Source organism: Halichoerus grypus, chromosome X (genome assembly GCF_964656455.1).
Source record: "Halichoerus grypus chromosome X, mHalGry1.hap1.1, whole genome shotgun sequence".
Classification (NCBI taxonomy): Eukaryota; Metazoa; Chordata; class Mammalia; order Carnivora; family Phocidae; genus Halichoerus; species Halichoerus grypus.
Window position 1 is genome coordinate 30,993,205 of NC_135727.1, and position 18,643 is coordinate 31,011,847.

At 43.8% G+C, this 18,643-nt stretch overlaps 1 protein-coding gene across 1 annotated transcript in view; it reads left to right on the forward strand.

The window, feature by feature from the left end:
• Positions 1 to 18,643, forward strand: part of KIAA1210 (KIAA1210 ortholog) — a 67,405-nt gene that overhangs the window by 36,129 nt on the left and 12,633 nt on the right. Inside the window, 3 exon segments of the mRNA XM_078064906.1 lie at positions 1,906 to 2,023; positions 15,086 to 15,293; positions 18,266 to 18,367. Of these exon segments, the coding sequence (XP_077921032.1) occupies positions 1,906 to 2,023; positions 15,086 to 15,293; positions 18,266 to 18,367 (428 nt within the window).

An 18,643-nucleotide genomic window follows, 5' to 3' on the forward strand; every position in this document is an offset into this window, starting at 1 on the left:
TACATAGATGCTGAGCAAGTAGGGAAATGGCCAATGGCTGGGTTCCTTGAAGGGGCAGGATCCGTAATGGATCATGTGACATTCCGAGCAACTGGGAGATTGTGGGAGAGGAACCTCCGGTGTATCGTTCTTTTAGAAATACCAAGACTGAACCGGTGTTTTATTCCCTGCCAGATTTTCACCTGCTGTCTTATCTGAAGTGTTAGGAATGTGGGCGCCTAGATTACTCTCCAAGACATTTCATGTCCTTTTTGTTTGAGGACAAATAGATAAGAGGTACTGGCAGATTGTGAACATCTTCTTGTGGAAACAAATTGAATTCAGTAATTTAAGAAACTGCAAAGGCTGCAAAGCAGTTTTCTTACTGCTCACAGGCCTGACTCTCCCTCTGCGGCCCTTCTTAAGGAAGGAGGCACACCCTCTCTTCTGGTGGTTGCCTTTAAACTCCCTGAACTTGAGTATGGGACATCCCCTCTTCCTGGCTCTTACAGTTAGGAGACAGGAGTGCACAGTGGTTAAGAACATGGGCTCTAAAGGCAAGCAGACCTTTCAAATGCTTGTTTGGCCACCGTGAGAATGAGGGCCAGTCACGTCATCTCTCAGACCTGGTTTTCCCCATCGGGAAAGAGCAGGTGCTTCAAAGAATTGTTGCACGTTTAGAATGAAAGGTATCTATGAAGAACACTCCCTGCCTGGCAGGGAGAAAGATCTCAAATCAATAACCTAACTACCTAACCCTTCACCTGAAGGAACTAGAAAAAGAAGAGCAAACTAAACCCAAAGCTGGCAAAAGGAAGGAAATGATACAGATTAAAGCAGAGTAAAGCCCTCAGTAAAAGTTAGTTGTCATTATTGTTATTAGAATCGGGCTTGGGGCTGGTGAAGCAATGAGACTTCTTCTCAAGAGCCCCCAATGGGGCCTGCTAGTAATAAGGGGGCACCTTAGACACTAGCCAGGAGTTCTCCAGGGGCTGAACCTTGGACAAATCCTCCTCAGGGCCCCTTGTCTTTGGCTTTGAGAGTTTGAAGGCCATCTGTCCTGAACAGGAGACAGAAGAAAGCATGTCAGCTCCAGGTCAGCAAAGATTTTGTTTTGTTCATTGCCATAGGCCCAATGCTTAGAATGGGGTGTGGCACACTGTAGATGCTTGACCAGTATTTGTTAAAGATCAAATCAGAGATTCCGATCCACATCCAAATGACCATGGCGGAGACCAGTGCCTCAGATTCAAGTGTGCCATGAGGTTCAAATTGGAATGAACTAAATTAGTGTGCTGAAGCCCAAGGAAAACCCAAATGGTCAATTTTATCCCCTTAGGAAAACTAAGAAAGCAATTCTAATCAGGGCTAGTTCTATAGATTTTCTAATAATTCCAGATCAGTCTTGACAGGATTAAGATAAACAACCGACAGAGTCAAGATCTGATCCAGACAATTCCTGAAATGATAGGAGCAAGGATTATAGTTTGGATGCCAAGCCTAGATCTTAACCCCAAAACTCAACCTCCACAAGAACCAGACTTCCAAAGACAGGGCCAAAATCAAAACAAAGATCAGACTCAAAGAAGATTTATAGTTAGCATCAGTAGAGAGAGAACACCAGAATTCTGGTTTTGATCAAACAAGCAGTTCGAAGTTTCTGTCTTTGGGGATTGGCAAAAGTGTGCCACGACCCAGAGCGTGGCCCAAGGCTATATTGGTCTTTGGTTTGCATAGGTACCGGAAGTGAAGAGAGGGAGGAAGGAGATCTTTTCTTGGCTTGTTTTTTCACTTTGGGGTCTTAGTCTTTCAACCATTAAGCAACAAGAGAACGCCAGTACTTTGGAGGAAAGCACACAAGTTTTAACTTTTTTCCTTCTACTCTCCTCCTTGGCAGCTCCCCTCACTGTGGCCACGCCATTCCAGCAGCAGCCCCCCTCTTCTCCGGTGTGACACAATCTCTGCCGACCTTGAAGAAATCTCTGTGGACGAGGAGTCCCCACAGAAGAAAACTTTACCACTCAAGGTCGTGACACTGAAGAAGGTGAGTGTTAGCCCCATCCGAAGTGGTAGGTTTGGGGGACACAGGTCAGAGGCATAATCTCTTGCACTCTCTTCTGCTGTAGCTTAGCACTAGGGGGCCGTTTGGGGAAGAAGCAGCCATTTTTGACTTTTGATTTGCCTGGTGGTTTACATTTTCTGTCCAATTCTACAAACCAAATAATTAGCACTTTAGTTTATAAGCAATGGAAGATGGTATTTCAGAAAACAATAAGAGTTTGCAGATGTTTTCAGTTATTTGGGGAAGAAAACAATGGAGATTTTTATGGAAGTAAAGCCTCTATGTTTTTGAAAGCCAAAATCTCAAAGGTTAGGGCATGTAGTATTGTTTGGTAGACACACACCCATATGAAAAATCATTTGACACATGAGAGGGCATGCATGTGCATTTCGGACATCTAGGTTTGTCAACCAAATAATATCCATCAACAACTGAAAAATTAGTAGATTGTGCCCATATCAATACTTCCATTCTCAACCTAATGTGTGGTTAATTTAATTGGTTGTTGTTGAACTTGAAAGGACTTTTAAAGGTTTTATATTTCTATCTATCTATCTATCTATCTATCTATCTATCTATCTATCTATCTACTTATTTATGAGAGAGAGAGCAGAGGAGCAGAGGGGGAGGGAGCAGGACAAGCAGACTCTATGCTGAGCCCAACCCGGGGCTCAATCCCACCTGAGCTGAAACCTGAAGTCAGATGCTCAACCAGCTGAGCGCCCCCCCCAGGCACCCCAAACTTGAAAGGACTTTTAAAGTGAAGTAGAGTTTAGAACAATTAACCTTGGGAACTAAAAAGTAAACAGAAAGGTAATTGATAATGAAGATAATTGGCGAGTCAGCACAAAACTGTTTTGATGTTAAAAGATCCTATGGAGGGAAGCAGCCTTCAGTTAGATGAGTCAACAATAACAAAAAAAGCAATCAAGTTAGGAACAAACTTAAAGCACAGGCAGGTGGTAGGTGGATATGGATGCTCACTGATTTATGGATTTAGACTATATGTATTTTCTGCAGAATACCACTAAATCAGACAAATTAGTCTGAATTGGTAGAAGGATTGAATTAGATAACATTTTTACTGTGATAAAATACACATAACAAAATTTATCAGGTTACAGTGTACAATTCAGTGGCATTAAGTACACTCACAATGCAATGCAACCGTCACCACTATCTAGTTCCCGAATGGTTTTGGTTCCCCCGAACAGAAGCCCCATATTTATCAGGCAGTCACCCATCATTCCTCCCTCCTCTCAGCCCCTGGCAACCACCAATCTGCTTTCTGCCTCTGGATTTGCCCATTCTGGATACTTCATATAAACGTAATCATACAGTATATGGCCTTTTGCATATAGCTTCTCTCACTTAGTACAGTTTTTTTGAGGTTCATCCATGTTGTAGTATTTCAATCCTTTTTGTGGCTGAATAATACTCCATTGTATGGATATACTATGTTTTGTTTAGCTATTCATCCACTGATGGACATTTGGGTCCTATCTACCTATTGGCTATTGTGCATAATGCTGCTCTGAACATTCATATACAGTTTCTGTTTGAACACTTGTTTTCAAGTCTTTTGCATGCATACCTAAGAGCGGAATTGCTGGAGTATATGGTAATTCCATATTTAACTTTTTGAGGAACCACCAAACTGTTTTCCCCAGCAGCTACCCCACTTTACATTCCCCCCTGCTTAGGTATAAGTGTTCTGATTATCTCCAAATGCTAGTCAACACTTGTTACTTTCCATTTTTTTTAAAAAATAGTCATTCTAGTGGCTGTGAAGTGGTATCTCATTGTGGTCTTGATTGGCATTTCCCTAGTGGCTAACGCTGTTAAGCATCTTTTCATATGCTTATTGGCCATTTGTTTATCTTTGGAGAAAGGTCTATTCAAGTCCTTTGCCCATTTTTAATTGTGTTGTTTGGTTTTTTGTTGTTGAGTTATGAGTTCTTTATATATTCTGGATACTAGACCCTTTTCAGATATATGATTTGCAAATACTTTGCCCATTCTGTGAGTTGTCTTTTAATTCTTTCAAAAGAATAACATTTAAAAAAATATTTTAATTTTGGTGAAATCCAATTTATTGATATTTTTTTCTTTTGGTACTTGTTCTTTTGGTGTCGTATCAAAGAGACCATTGCCCACTCTAAGATCATGAAAATTTACCCCTATGTTTTCTTCTAAAAGTTTTAGCTCTTATATTTAGGTCTTTGATCCATTTTGAGTTCTTTTTTATATATGGTGTGAGATAGGGTTTAACTTCATTCTCTTGCACGTGGCTATCCAGTTGTCCCAGCACCATTTGCTGAAAAGACTATTGTTTCCTCCATTTAATGTTCTTGGCACGCTTGTTGCAAATCAGTTAACCACAGATGAATGGATTTATTTTTGGACTTTCAATTTTATTCCATTGATCTGTATGTCTCTGCTTATGTCAGTACCAACTGTCTTGATTACTGTAGCTTTGTAGTAAGTTTCAAAATCAGGAAGTGAGAATCCTCCTATTCTGTTCCTTTTTTTCTTTAAGATCATTTAGGCTTTTTGGGGTCCCTTGCAATTCCATATCAGTTTTACAATAAGTTTTTCCATATCGTCTAAAGAGCACACTGGGAGCGGTGCCTGGGTGACTCAGTGGGTTAAGCGTCTGACTTCGGCTCAGGTCGTGATCTCGGGGTCCTGGGATTGAGCCCCATGTCGGGTTCCCTGCTCAGTGGGGAGTCTGCTTCTCCCTCTGCCCCTCCCCCAGCTCGTGCACACTCTCTCTCTCTCTCAAATAAGTAAATAAAATCTTTAAAAATTAAAAAAAAAGCACATTGGGATTTTGATAGGGATTGCATTGAATTTTTAGATCACTTTGGGGCGTATCACCATCTTAACATTAAGTCTTCCAATTCCATGAACACAGGATGTCTTCATTTATTTAGGTCTTTAATTTCTTTCAGTGATGTTTTGTAGTTTATAGTGTACAAGTCTCACACCGCTTTGGTTAAACTTATTTCTAAGTATTTTTTTCTTTTTGATGTCATTGTGAATGGAAGAGTTTTCCTAATTACCTTTTTAGATTGCTCATGCCCAGTGTATAGAAGTTCAACTGATTTTTGTTTGTTGATCCTGTATCTTTTAATTTTGATTAATTCACTTATTAGCTCTCCTAGATTTATGGGGATTCTTTAGAATTTCATTTTTTGTTAATCTTTTAATTTCTTTTCTTCATATTATGTCTTTTTCATTGACTTCTCTGTATAAATTCACTTGGTATTTTCTTTTGCTTTTATGAGAACACAAAATCTATCTGGGAGTTTTTTCCCCAAACATTGTAATTTTCAGTTCTAGGAATTTCTATCTGGTTCCTTTTTTATAGTTTCCATTGCTCTTTGAAATTCCCCACCTGACTATCCATTATAATTATATTGACTACAACTATATATACATATACACACACACATATATATATAATTTTCTATATATGAGATCATGTCATTTGTATATAGAGATAGTTTTACTTCTTCCTTTCCAATTTGCATGCTTTTTGTTTCTTTTCCTTGCCTAATTGGCTAGCACTTCCAGTAGAATGTTGAATAAAAGTGCAAAGAGCGAACATCCCTGTCTTATTCTTGATCTTAGGGGGAAAGATTTCAGTCTTTCACCATTGCGTATGATATTAGCCATGGATTTTTCACATATGCTTTCTATCCCTAGTTTGTTAGGTGTTTTTAACATGAAAAGGTATTGGATTTTGTCATATGCTTTTCTGCATCAATTGGGATGATCATGTTATTTTTTTCCTTCATTTTATTAATATGGTATATTATATTGAGTGATTTTCATATGCAAACCTCCTTGCAATCCTGGAGTAAAACCAAACTCGTCATGCTATACAATTGCCTTAATATGTTGTTGGATTTGGTTCGCTAGCATTTTTGCATGTGTTTTTATGAGGGATATAGGTCTATAGTGTCCTTTTCTCATGATACCTTTATCTGGCTTTGGAATCATGGCAATGCTGGCCTCGCAAAATCAGGGTGTTCTCTCTTCCATTGTTTTTGAAATATTTGTTAAGGATTGGTGTGGATTATTCCTTAAAAGTTTGGTAGAATTCATCAGTGAGGCCATCTGGTCCTGGTCTTTTTTGTTGTTTTTGTTGGGAAGTTTTGATTACTGATTCAATCTCTTTACTTGTTATAGGTGAATTCAGATTTTCTATTTCTTCTTGGGTCAATTTTGATAATTTGGGTGTGTCTAGGAATGTATCCCTTTCCTCTAGGTTATCTAATTTGTTGATATACAAATGTATAATATTGTCTTATAATTCTTTTTATTTCTTTAAGGTCAGTAGTGATTGTCTCCTTTCACTTCTGATTTTAGTAATTTGTGTCTTCTCTCTTTTTGCCATAGTAAATTGAGCTAAAGATTGGTCAATTTTGTTTTACTTTTCAAGGAACCCACTTTTGGTTTCATTGATTTTCTCTGTTGTTTCTCTATTCCCTATTTTGTTATCTTTGCCTTAATCTTTATTATTTCCTTCCTTTTGCTAGCTTTGGGTTTAGTCTTCTCCTTCTGGTTCTTTACAGTGGAGAGTTAGGTTATTAATTTGTGATCTTTCTTCTTTGTTAACGTAAGCGTGTATATCTATACATTTCCAAGGACTGCTTTTACTGTATCACATACATTTTTTATGTTGTGTTTTAGTTTTTATTCATGTCAAAGTATTTTCTAACTTTCCTTTTGATTTCTTCTTTGATCCATTGTTTGCTTATGGCTGTGTTGTTTAATTTCCACCTATTTGTGAATTTTCCAGCTTTCCTTCTGTTATTGATTGCTGGTTTCAATCCATTGTAGTTACAGAAGATGCTTTGTATGATTTCCATCTTTTAAAATTTATTAAGACTTATTTTGTGGCCTCACATATGGTCTATCCAGAAGAATGTTCCATGTGTACTTCAGAAGAATATGTGTTATGCTCTTGCTGTACAGAATGTTCTATATATATATATATATATATATATATATACACCTGTTAGGTTTACTTGGTTTATAGTATTGTTTCAAGTCCTCTATTTCCATATTGATCTTCTGTCTAGTTGCTTATTTACTTTGCAAATGGGATATTGAAGTCTGTAACTACTATTGTAGGACTATTTCTCCTTTCAATTCTGTCCATTTTTCTTCATGTATTTGGGGGGGACTGTCTGGGGTGTATATGCTTATGATTGTTCTTTCTTTCTGATGGATTGACCCTTTTATCAATGTATTAGGTCCATATTGATCTTCTATAACAATTTTGAGTTAAAGTCTATTTTATCTGATATTGGTGTAGCCACCTGGCTCTTTTGGTTACTATTTCCTTTGAATGTCTTTTATCATCCTTTCGCTTTCAACTTATTTGTGTCTTTGGATTTAAAGTGAGTCTTTTGTATACAGCATATAAAGAGGTCATATTTCTTAAATCCATCTTGCCAAATTTTTGCCTTTTGATTCGAGAATTTAATTTATTTACACTCATAGTTTACATTCATAGTAATCACTAATAAGGAAGCACTTACTGCTGCCATTTTGCTCTTTTTTCCCTGCCTATCTTATATCTTTTTTTGTTCCTCAGTTTCTCCACTGCTACCTTCTTTTGGATTTAATTGTTTTGTCTTAGTGTACCCATTTTCTTCTTTTTTTTTTTAAGATTTTACTTATTTATTTGAGAGAGAGGCAAAGAGAGCACAGCGGGGGGAGGGGCAGAGGGAGAGGGAGAAGCAGGCTCCCCACCGAGCAGGGAGCCCAATGCGGGACTCGATCCCAGGACCCTGAGATCATGACCTGAGCCGAAGGCAGATGCTTCACCGACTGAGCCACCCAGGCGCCCCAGTGTACCCATTTTCATTCCCTTCTTATTTCCTTCTCTCTATATTTTTAAATTCTTTTCTTAGTATTTACCTTGGGGGGGTTACAATTTTAAAAATTAGGTAACATTTGAAGACATAGGGTTTTTTCTTTCTGTTAATTTGAGTAGGCTAACTATGTATTTTATAGGTCAATAAATAGAACTAAATTATTTATAGTCAACATTTCCAAGCATCAGTCTAAACATTTGCCCTGCTTGAATGTAACAAACTTTCTATTAGTAAGTTCAAGTATTCAGTCAGGTTACTTGCAGTAGGTTAAATGTTGGGCTGCCCAGCAGGAAGTCTCATCTTGGGCGGTGGGGTCAAACCCCGCCCACCCCCAGGCGTGAGCGTTTCTTAGCTGTTTCTGCCATGCTTCCTGGTTCATTAGTTCACTGTGGTGAACACGAGGAGGGCAGCAACGGCAGCAACGGCGGCATCCCGAGAAGCAGCTGTAATCACCATCCCAACCAGATGTGCCGGCCTGGATGCTGTTCTAAGCTTCCCATAAATTATGACCCCCAAGTAGTTTATCCCCAGAGGCTTTCCCACAAAGCCAGCTCCAACTGCCTTCTCGCTGAGGATCAACTAGGGAGCTAGGCGGAAAACCACATCATCCAAGTAGGGAAGTCAGAATGAAAGATAGCTGAGTCTCTGGGTGGAGGCGGGGGGTGTCTTTCCAAGCCGGCTGTTTTATTTTCCTCTCTAAGCTGCTGCCCCCTGCTGGTGGCAGAAGGAAACACGTTCTCTTTCAAGGACCCCAAGACCCGTAATAATTAAAATGGCAAAAAGTAGCGATAAAGGGAGAATTTTTTTTTCAGATTTTATTTATTTATTTGACAGAGAGAGACACAGCGAGAGAGGGAACACAAGCAGGGGGAGTGGGAGAGGGAGAAGCAGGCTTCCCGCCGAGCAGGGAGCCGGATGCGGGGCTCCATGCCGGGCTCCATGCGGGGCTCCATGCGGGGCTCCATGCGGGGCTCCATGCGGGGCTCCATGCGGGGCTCCATGCGGGGCTCCATGCGGGGCTCGATCCCAGAACTCTAGGATCATGACCCGAACCAAAGGCAGACGCTTAACGACTGAGCCACCCAGGCGCCCCAAGAGAAAATTTTAAAAAGACACAGAAGACCTTTTACCCTAGGCTCGCTTTTTGCTTCAAACTCCTGGGGGCAGGTTAGGAAGGATTGCCGGAAGCCTTGCTGTCTCTGCCTATTCCTTCCACATTTCCCTGAGCGAAGAGTTGAGTTGCTTTTCCCGTTTGAGTTTTGGTTTAGCAAAACTTGCTGTTTCTTCCCTGAGTGATCTTCATCTGGGGGCCTCCCAGCCCTCTGTCCCAGTTCAGGGGCTTCTGTTCTTTGAGCACAGGCCAGAATGGCAATGAGGATGAACAGGTATCTCCGCAGAGTCTATGTGACGTGAGCCACTGTGACTCTCCGCTCGACCTCAGCTCTAACCGCAACAGAGAGACGCAAGCCCAGGGCTCCCTCAGCAGGCAGTCTGCCTTAGCAGGGCCTGACTCACCCACCCCACGGACCATCTTTAGCCCACCCTTGGACCAGAGGATCCTCCTACTTAGCACTCCCCTGACTGACCCTCCCACTTTCCCAACCCCGCCCATCTTCATCTGTATTCCCTTATGAGTCGGTAGAATATTTTTCTTCAATATTGCTCTTCATGGGGAAAAAGAATTGTGTGGAAAAGAAGCCATGCATATGCAACCCAGTCGGTTTTCACTCTTGAGAAAGGGGTGTATCAGCTACTTAGGTGCTTAAAATTTAAGCTGATGAAACACCTGGGCTTTTGTCCCACTGCAGGATAAATGTCGTTATTGAACATGGTGGGGGTTAAGCAGTTGCCAGTTATTCCATCGTATTGGCTACTGGAGAGCTCACTTAGATGGCTGCAAGGCTGCCTCCTTGTCATGTCTCTCTTGCTTTACTCCTGATGGCCTACTCCATAATTCACCATTATTATTTACAAATCGGTCTCTGAAGCCCCGCGGTATTATTTTTAGCTCTCCGATACAGCAAAGGAGAGCATAATGCCCCCGTCGCCACTGTTGCATAGAAATTTGTAGCTTACAAAGTGATTTTGCACGTAGAGGTGCATTTGATTGTCTCAGGAACTCTGTAAGATAGATGGGGAAGATAGCATTATTCCTGTTGTAGGTGGAAAAAATAAAACAAACAGGTTCAGAGAGCTGAAATGACTTGGCCAAGGCTACAGAGCCAACCAGAGACAGAGCTGGGATTCAAACCCAGGAGTCCTGCCTAAAGTCACACGGCTCTTCACCGAACCATGTGGACCCCAGCAGCTCTCTCAGTTTGTACAACCAATACCCACGACAGCAACAGCTGCTCACACTTCCTGAGACTTTCTTCTGTGAAAGGCACTTCCCCTGGATTGTTGAATTCCACCCTTACAACAGCACACCAAATTGTATATTATTATTATCCCTTTTAGAGACAATGTTTTAGAGACACAGAGATATGTTTTAGAAACATAGAAACTGAGGCTCAAAGAGGCCAGGTAACTTGTCCCAGGTCAAACGGCTAATAAATGGCATGACTAGGACCTCAAATTCAGGCCTATTCAATTCCAAAGTTCATGTCCTTCCTTCTCCATACTAGTTAAGAACTTGAAGAGATGGCCAGAGGAAGGGACGGGGGGGCTGCAGGGAATATGTGAAAGTCCACCTCCCAGAACTTTCTGATTGGCAAAATGGCGGCCACAACAGCTCTTATGAAACGGAGATTCCGAGTGAAACAGCAGTTGTACGGGAATTCTCAGGAATGGGCACAGAAGCCCAATGACACACCCGGGAAATGAAAATCCTAATGGCCAATATCGGGTCTCCTACCCTGTGTCCGTGCGTCTTGGTAGAGAAGCGTCCGCTGAGGACCACCATTCCCATCAAGAGCTGCTCCTCCTTCTGGAGAGCTTTCTATGGCGACTTGTGTTTGGAGCCTTTGGCTGAATGGCTCACATGGAACACAGCTCTCCAACGTCCCAGTGTCAAAACCTGCCCGGCAGGCTCAGAGGGAGCTTTGCCCCAGGGTGACAGCTTTTGGGGCCCAATGCTTGATGAAATCTGGGCCGGTCATGCCCTTATTTAAGACGTTAACAGTGGGGGTCCTCCTTTGTTCCAAGAATCACCGAAAGTGCTCTCTAGCCTCCCTCAACTGTTTCTTATCAAGACTTAAAAGAAAAGGGGGAGACCCTAGCATCATACAACAGACAAAGAAACCATCAAAAAGATGACCAAAAGGGTGGATTATTGACTGAACTATTTTGCACTGGGTCTAGAAACTTGACAGAAGGGAAAGAGGGGAGCTAAAATGTGTTTTAATTTTCCAAAGAGCAGCCCTTATCTGAACTAACACAAAGGGGTATCCAGCACCACTACCAACCAGTGCTGAAGGATCCTTTCCTCTGGCCCAAGGCCTGACCCAGGTTCCTTCCCCAGGAAGATTCTGGGTTAGTAGGCGCCAGGCCTGGCACCTCTCCTGGATGTTGAGGCAAAAGGAGCTCATTTAACTCTAGCTGTTAATCAGAAGCTGTCTGTGCTAACTCCCCTCTAAAACACAGGAGAAGGAATGAAAACGTCTTGTCCTTCCTTAATAATATGCACACTGGGTAGCGAGAGGGTGTGTTGGCTCTCAGAGTGCAGGAAGGGAGGGAAGGGGTTGCATGAGGGGAAGGAAAAGTAGAGAAAGGAGCCCCATTTCCTTCACTTGATTTTCTTTCAGAAACCTGCCAGGAAGGGATTAGGCTTGCTTTTCCTGGGTAGCTCATAAAATCCTCCGGTTGGCTCCTGCGGTAACTTTTCTAGGTTTCTCTTAACCAACATGGCTGAAGGAAAAGGTAGGGCCCAAAGAAGGGGCCCCACCTCCCAGAGGGAATCCAGATATTACTGGTTCCTGCTCTGAGGCAACTGGTGGGGTTATTTCGGGTTTTGCTGTGCTTCTGTTTGAAAATGAGAGCCTTTCTTGTCACACCAGAGAGTTAGGAATGATTCACAACCAGGAAGACTCACTTGGAGAGCCTGTTGAGCCTATCGTCAGGCCCCTCCCCTGATAGTCTTATTCATCAGGTCTTGGTGTGTCCTTTAAAATATATTTTTTTCAACACTCCAGGTGATTCGGATGCTGGGGGCATGGGGGAATCCCAGACCATACTTTCAGAAACACTGCCCAGAGTTCCAGAGGGTTTATTTGAATCATTTATTTAATGAACTGTTTATTTAGTTCACTTCTGAGTTTAAGGGAAATTGTAAAATATACACACAATATATAGCCATACGACATACTCTAACCTCAACAACAGAGATCCCCTTACGACTGTTTCATGTGGCGATAATGCTTGATGGCTTTGCTCTCTTATTTTTAGCCCCCTTTTGAAGATAGCTGTGGGTCTGTGTTGAGATCTGATACCCAGAGATTCCTTACCGCGAGTCCATCAAGCACGGGGAGACTAGTGGCTATTGTTAAGTTTGATGGACTCTTGGCTTAGGCTGTGGCTGGGAGCAGCTAAGCTCTCTCCTGCCCACACTCAGTCTGCCATTTGCCAGAATTTTGCTGAGCCTGATTTCTTTGTTTTGCTATAGAGTGAATTTCACTGAACAGCACTTTTGTCTATAGCGTTTACACTACAAGGTTTAGGATGCCAATCAAAGTGAACAATTTTTTAAATTCATTGTGCCTTTGCTTGTTGTCTAGGCATCACAAGTTTGTTTTCATAGAAAGCCAGTTGCATGGGGCCCCTTTAGGGTTTCTGGATCCACAGACCTCCTTGACTCTTTCCATTTACCTTTGGGTGGAGCTAGTGAGGTTTCAGAAAGAGTAACTAAGATGATACAGAGAACCGAGGAGCTTTCTCTGGCAATTTCTCAGAAAGGCAACATCTGGTGGAAACTTTTAACATAATCAATTCACCGGTTCTGCAAACATTTATTAAGCAACTACTATGTACCAGCTCGGTTTTAGGTGTTAGGGATGCTGTAGTAAATAAAACAAATGAAAACACTTCTTCATGGAGTTTATAGTTGCCGTGGGGGATATGGAACAATAAGCAAGATCAATAAGCAAAATACACAAGATATTAGTGGTAAAAAGTGCCAAGGAGGAAGAAAACAACACAGGGAAGGGGATGATGATGTGTCAGGGTGGAGGGATGAAATTGTGACTGGGTTAGCCAGGGAAGGTGTCAGCGAGAAGGTGGCTTGTGTATGGGGACCTGAAGGAAGTGAGAGAGGCGGCCAGATGAACATGGGGGAAGAGCATGCCCGGCAGAAGGAACAGCAAGTGCAGATGCCCCAAGGGAAGGGCACGTACGCAATGTCTGAGGTACAGCAAACCAGCAGTGTGCCTGGAGCAGAAAGTGATAGGAGACAGTCACAGAGGCGACGCGGGGAGACAGATCATGTGAGGTTAGCGGGAGTATAGACGTTGTCACCTAGTCTCCAAATACCAGGACCGTAAGACCTCCCTGCAGCATGAGCACGTTTCAGAAGAACAAAACAAGAGACCTTACTCTGTACACTGAGTGTTAAATGAACAATTCCTACAGATAACCCAAGCAAATATACCGTGCCCGGAAGAGGTGTTCTATAAATTCACGGATGAGAGTTGCATCAAGAAGTTAGAACAGGCATGGGGGCCACTCCTAATTTTGCGTGACTGACCCCTCCAAAGATAACTAGCATTCCTTCCCCTTTTTCCTAGAATCACAAACAGAACAGTCACCTGGATGTCTCATTGGCCTGACCCATTAGCACCAGGCATTGGAATCACAGGCCCTAAAAGGACCATATTTGGAACCAAGATAGTAGCTAAGGTTATCACCAGACAGTGGTGGGGAGGTATGGAAAGATGTGAAAGCTGCAGGTACGAACGCGGCCCCTGGTGCTGTGGAAAGCTAGTTTGGAAAGAGCTAGTGCGTGAACAGAGAGGGAGATTGTCCACCTGCTAAACTGTATTCTTCGCCATTGGTGTCCAGGAGAGAGGTGGCTCATCACCTGGCCTTCAAAGGGGCTCTCCTGACACAGATATTGGGAGTTTCTCAGGAGTGGGAGGTGCTCTGGCACGTGTCTTTGAGGTGTAGAGAATGCTATGTCAAGATGCCCAGAGGAGACCGGTTTGAAGCTCCCACAGAGGAACTGAGCTGGGAGCCCCGGGACCAGATAGTTGGGAGAGGTGGAGGCCAGGCATAATGAGGACAAGGTGACAGGCTCCATCCCCACCTCCTTGGGGGTGGGGCACCCAGTTCCCCAGAGTCCTCCCATCAGCCTGGCTACCTTGAACAGTAAATGGAAATAAAGTTAGTGTGCCGTTTATGCAAATGCAGCTTTTTTAAAAAAAAAATTCAATTAGCCAACATATAGTACATCATTAGTTGCAGATGTAGAGTTCAGTAATTCCTCGGTTGCATATCACACCCAGGGCTCGTCACATGCAAACGCAGCTTACAGACAAGCCCTCTTCCAGCCTGATTTTCTCCCCTCCACCCGGCCCTCCTGTGGAGAAACCGCACAGCCCTGATGGGCTTTTCTGACCGAGACTGTGCCTCTCACCCCAGTGGACCCCTCCTGTTAATTAAAAGGGGGTAAGGGACAAGAGAAAATGCAAATCCTCTGTCCTTGTAAACTCCATTAAATGGTTGGGTTCCTGTCCTGAGGGCAAAGGGGAGCCCCTGAATCCTTTCTAAGCAGGGGAGCAACCTGAATTTCCTCTTTCTCGTTTTCACCTACAAGGAACCCAGCAGAAGTATGCACCTTGCCTCTAAGGAGCCTATTGACCAGAAGGGTCAGTATTGCTGGAGGACAAGGGATAGTAGTTCATGAAGGACTTCTTCTTCATTTAATTTTTTAAAACATTCTTATTTATTTATTTGTCAGAGAGCGAGAGAGCACAAGCAGGGAGAGCGGCAGGCAGAGGGAGAAGCAGACTCCCCGCTGAGTGCAGAGCCCGATGCGGGGCTCGATCCCAAGGACCCCGGGATCACGAGCTGAGCCGAAGGCAGACGCTTAACCGACTGAGCCACCCAGGCGTCCCAAGGATTGCTTCTTTAGGAGTGCTTCAGCTAGAGCAGCTTCCAACTTTCAGGACCAGTGACAGCATAGGGAGTTGACCCATTCCTTTTCTCCCCCTCTCTCCAGAGCTCCTTTGAGCCCTCACCTGGACCCATCCGCTCACAGTCCTTGACCACTTTTGCCATGATTGCCTTTCCCGGCAGCACTCACCTGCCCATGAGTTTCAACACCCCAGCCACCACCAAGGACTGTTTGGATTCCTCAGCTGCTCAGCACAAGATGGCTTTAAACCCCTGGAAACAAAAGAAGAAAAAAAACCCTCAAATCACTGTACGTCCTTCAAGAGGCCTGGGAATAAACTCCCATATAATAAGAGATGAGTTCCAACCTTCACAAACTGCTCCTAGGGGAGTGGTATGGTTTGAGGGATCTATGCCCTAAGTAAGGATGGTAAAGTCAAGGGCACTGTCCCAAGCTTGACACCAACCACCACCACCCCCACCCCACCCCCCGCCAAGAGAGGTGAGCAAACTTGCATCTAGTGGGTGGGATATCCTATCCACGTGGAATTTACACAAAAGGGACTGAAGAAAGCAGAAACAGTGACCTAAACCCCAGGAACTGCTTCTTGGCTTGGCATCTGGGAATTCACTCAGCCCTCTTTGTAGAGGATATTCAACCATGGCCCAGATCAGGTTTCTTTTAATTATTAGTCAGGTAAGACCCATGAGCTACAAATTGTAGCACTGTTCAACTCCTTTGGAGGCCAGGCTTCCAGCAACTCCAAGCATTCAGAACTCAGCTATTAATACCCCCAGAGATCTCTCAGTGTCTCATAGATAGCCCAAAGTTGTGTCACGTGATTTTCTAGCAGACAGAGCTACATTGAGGCAGGCCAGTTATGTTAAAAACATGGCCACCAGACTGGGAGATCTGGCAACAAAGAGACGTGACCGTTGATAGCAGAGAAAGATGGCAGAAATGATCTGGGACCATTTAGTAGAGGGATCCAGAACCTTGCCCACCTCAGTAAATCCCTCAGGGCCACACCCTATCACGGTCCAGTGTAATAGATCGTGTTCATTATTTATCCAAGCCATCAAGAAAAGTTTACCTGTATTTCCTGATAACTGTTTAAGAAGATAGGGAAGTAATGCCTTTGGGAAAGATTTTTACTAAAAGGTAAAAGACGTTGGTGTTTAATTTTAATTTACTAAAAGATGTTGGTGTTTCAAAAGATGTGTCAGTTAGCTGGAAGATGTCACTTTGGTCAAACACCCAATTCCTCAGTGCCGCTGGGCTATAAGTAAAGGGTTGTAGTCAGAGCTGGAAGACACTAAAAGATTTTATTACATGGGAGTTTATTCCCAGGCCTCTTGAAGGACTTACAACCATTTTATAGGGAAGGACATTAAAGCACAAATAGTTGCCTAAGGTCACACACCCTGATGGTAGCAGAGCTGGGGCCAGAACCCAGTCGTGACTTCCAACCCCATACTCTTTTCACCCCACCATGTTGCATCAAGCTCAGACACCTCAGTTTAGCTTTAAAAAGACAACAAGGGGCGCCTTGGTGGCTCAGTCGGTTAGGCGTCCGACTCTTGATTTTGGCTCACGTTCAGATCTCGGGGTCGTGAAATTGAGCCCCGCATCGGGCTCTGCGCTCAGCAGGGCGTTTGCTTGGGGTTCTCTCCCTCTTCCTCTGCCCCTCCCCTACTCTGTGTGCTCTCTTTCTCTCTCTATAAAAAAACAAAAAAGAAAGAACAAAATACGAGTTGAAAGAACAGTCAGCAGGACAGCAGGTCCAGGAGGGGGCCCTCTGGTGGCCCTGAGAGGATCGCCTTGGTCGGTTGTCAAGCAGAAGGTGACCCATTACTATGCACTAAACCCTATATATGCATTATCACCTGGACGTCTCACCACGAACCTGGGAGATGGGGAATGTTGGCTAAGGGAAAGGTAGTATGAGCCTCTGACTCTCTTCCTTCTGCATAGCCTAATTAAGAAAAGGCCTGGGCAGGGCGCCTGGGTGGCTCAGTCGGTGAAGCGTCTGCCTTCAGCTCAGGTCATGATCTCAGGGTCCTGGGATCGAGCCCCACATCGGGCTCCCTGCTCCGTGGGTAGCCTGCTTCTCCCTCTCCCTCTGCCCCTCCCCTGGCTCATGCTGTCTCTCTCTCTGTAGCTCTCTGTCTCAAATGAATAAATAATAATCTTTTTTAAAAAAAAAAAGAAAAGAAGAAGAAGAAGAAAAGGCCTGGGCATCACTCTCTCAGAAGGTCAGGACCTCTTCTTCCATGTGACTCTCTCGACACATGGGTGAATATGAAAGGGTCCAGGACCATGTTTGACACAAAGGCTGCTGGCACTTGCTCCTTGCTTTGGAGTTTCTTAGGTACCCCCTCACCCCTGATTTAGAGGTGTGGGCATAGAGATGTAGAGATCGATGTGGGCATAGAGATGTAGAGAACAACCTGGCCAAGCTCACACGGTGAGTAAATGCTGGAGCAGAGATTTGAACCCAGGCCGGTCTCACCTCATTCACTCAAAAATGAATTCCTTTGCGCTGAGTGTGTTTGCACGGGCACTTTGAGTGGGAGCGGAACGAGTAGGACATTTTGTCTTCAGACGCGTGTCACAGAGGCTCACACAGAGCAGCTTCCGGCTGCTGTTCGGTGCAGCGTCACTCAGACGTTTCCAAAGCTGCCCCGTAATCATCCGTAAACCTTGTTTATAGTAGACCAATTTCAACCCTTTCAGCGTAAAGGCCGAACCCTTCATCATCTTCTTTCTTCTTTCCCAGCAAAACCCCAATCTTCTTTCTTCTTTGGAGCCGGAAAGACCTAATTCATGCTTTCACTAAATTCCCTGAAAAGAAGCCGAGTGGGATTTGAGTTTGGCTCCCAGATCTGGCAAAACAAATTTGGGAATTCCAGTGTTGGCAAGAATAAGATTGCCGTCAGGCCCCACGGGCCCACTCTCAGACTGACGGCCTTGTAGTGTGGTTCTGCGGTTTTCGGGGAGTTGCAGCAAACCAGTCAGAGATCAGGAGCTTCCAATCTAGGTGAATCACTCCCAACAGGTAAAATAATGATCACTTCCAGTGGGTAAAATGATCAGCAAGGGGATGAATGCCATTGGAAATCATTTCTGTGGTTAATGGTATTGTTATGTTCCCAGCAGAGCCCTTTGGAGATCAAGGACTTTTTTTTTTTTTCCCTGATGTCATCTCCTTCGGCAACCACTCAGGGGTGGGTGGGAAGAAGCACTTTCCGTCTGAAGCTCTTTTTTCCGTCTTTCAGGAGAAAGCAAAGCAAGAGGAGCCCACCCTTCTAGTGGTTTCTGGAGAAGAGAAGAGTATAACCAAACCAAAAGAAGCTGACAAAAAGAAGCTGAAAAAAGACAGTGCAGGTTGGCACATCCTCACCCTCATTCAGAAACGTGTATGATGGGCTTAATTGCTGTGTGAGAGGAGCTATAGAATATGATTTACCTAGGCTGCTGTCTGTCCCTGGTACCCTCTGAGAGCTTTCAGTTTAAGATGCATATCAAAGGGGTCCAGCTTCCTCCATCTAAACTGCCCGACTCATACCATTGCCACGTGTGTGGGATCAAGGTAAAAGATTATGCCTGGATTGCTATTTTGTCGAAATGAATTTCCAACCAGAGAGGTGTGTAGCTCTTGCT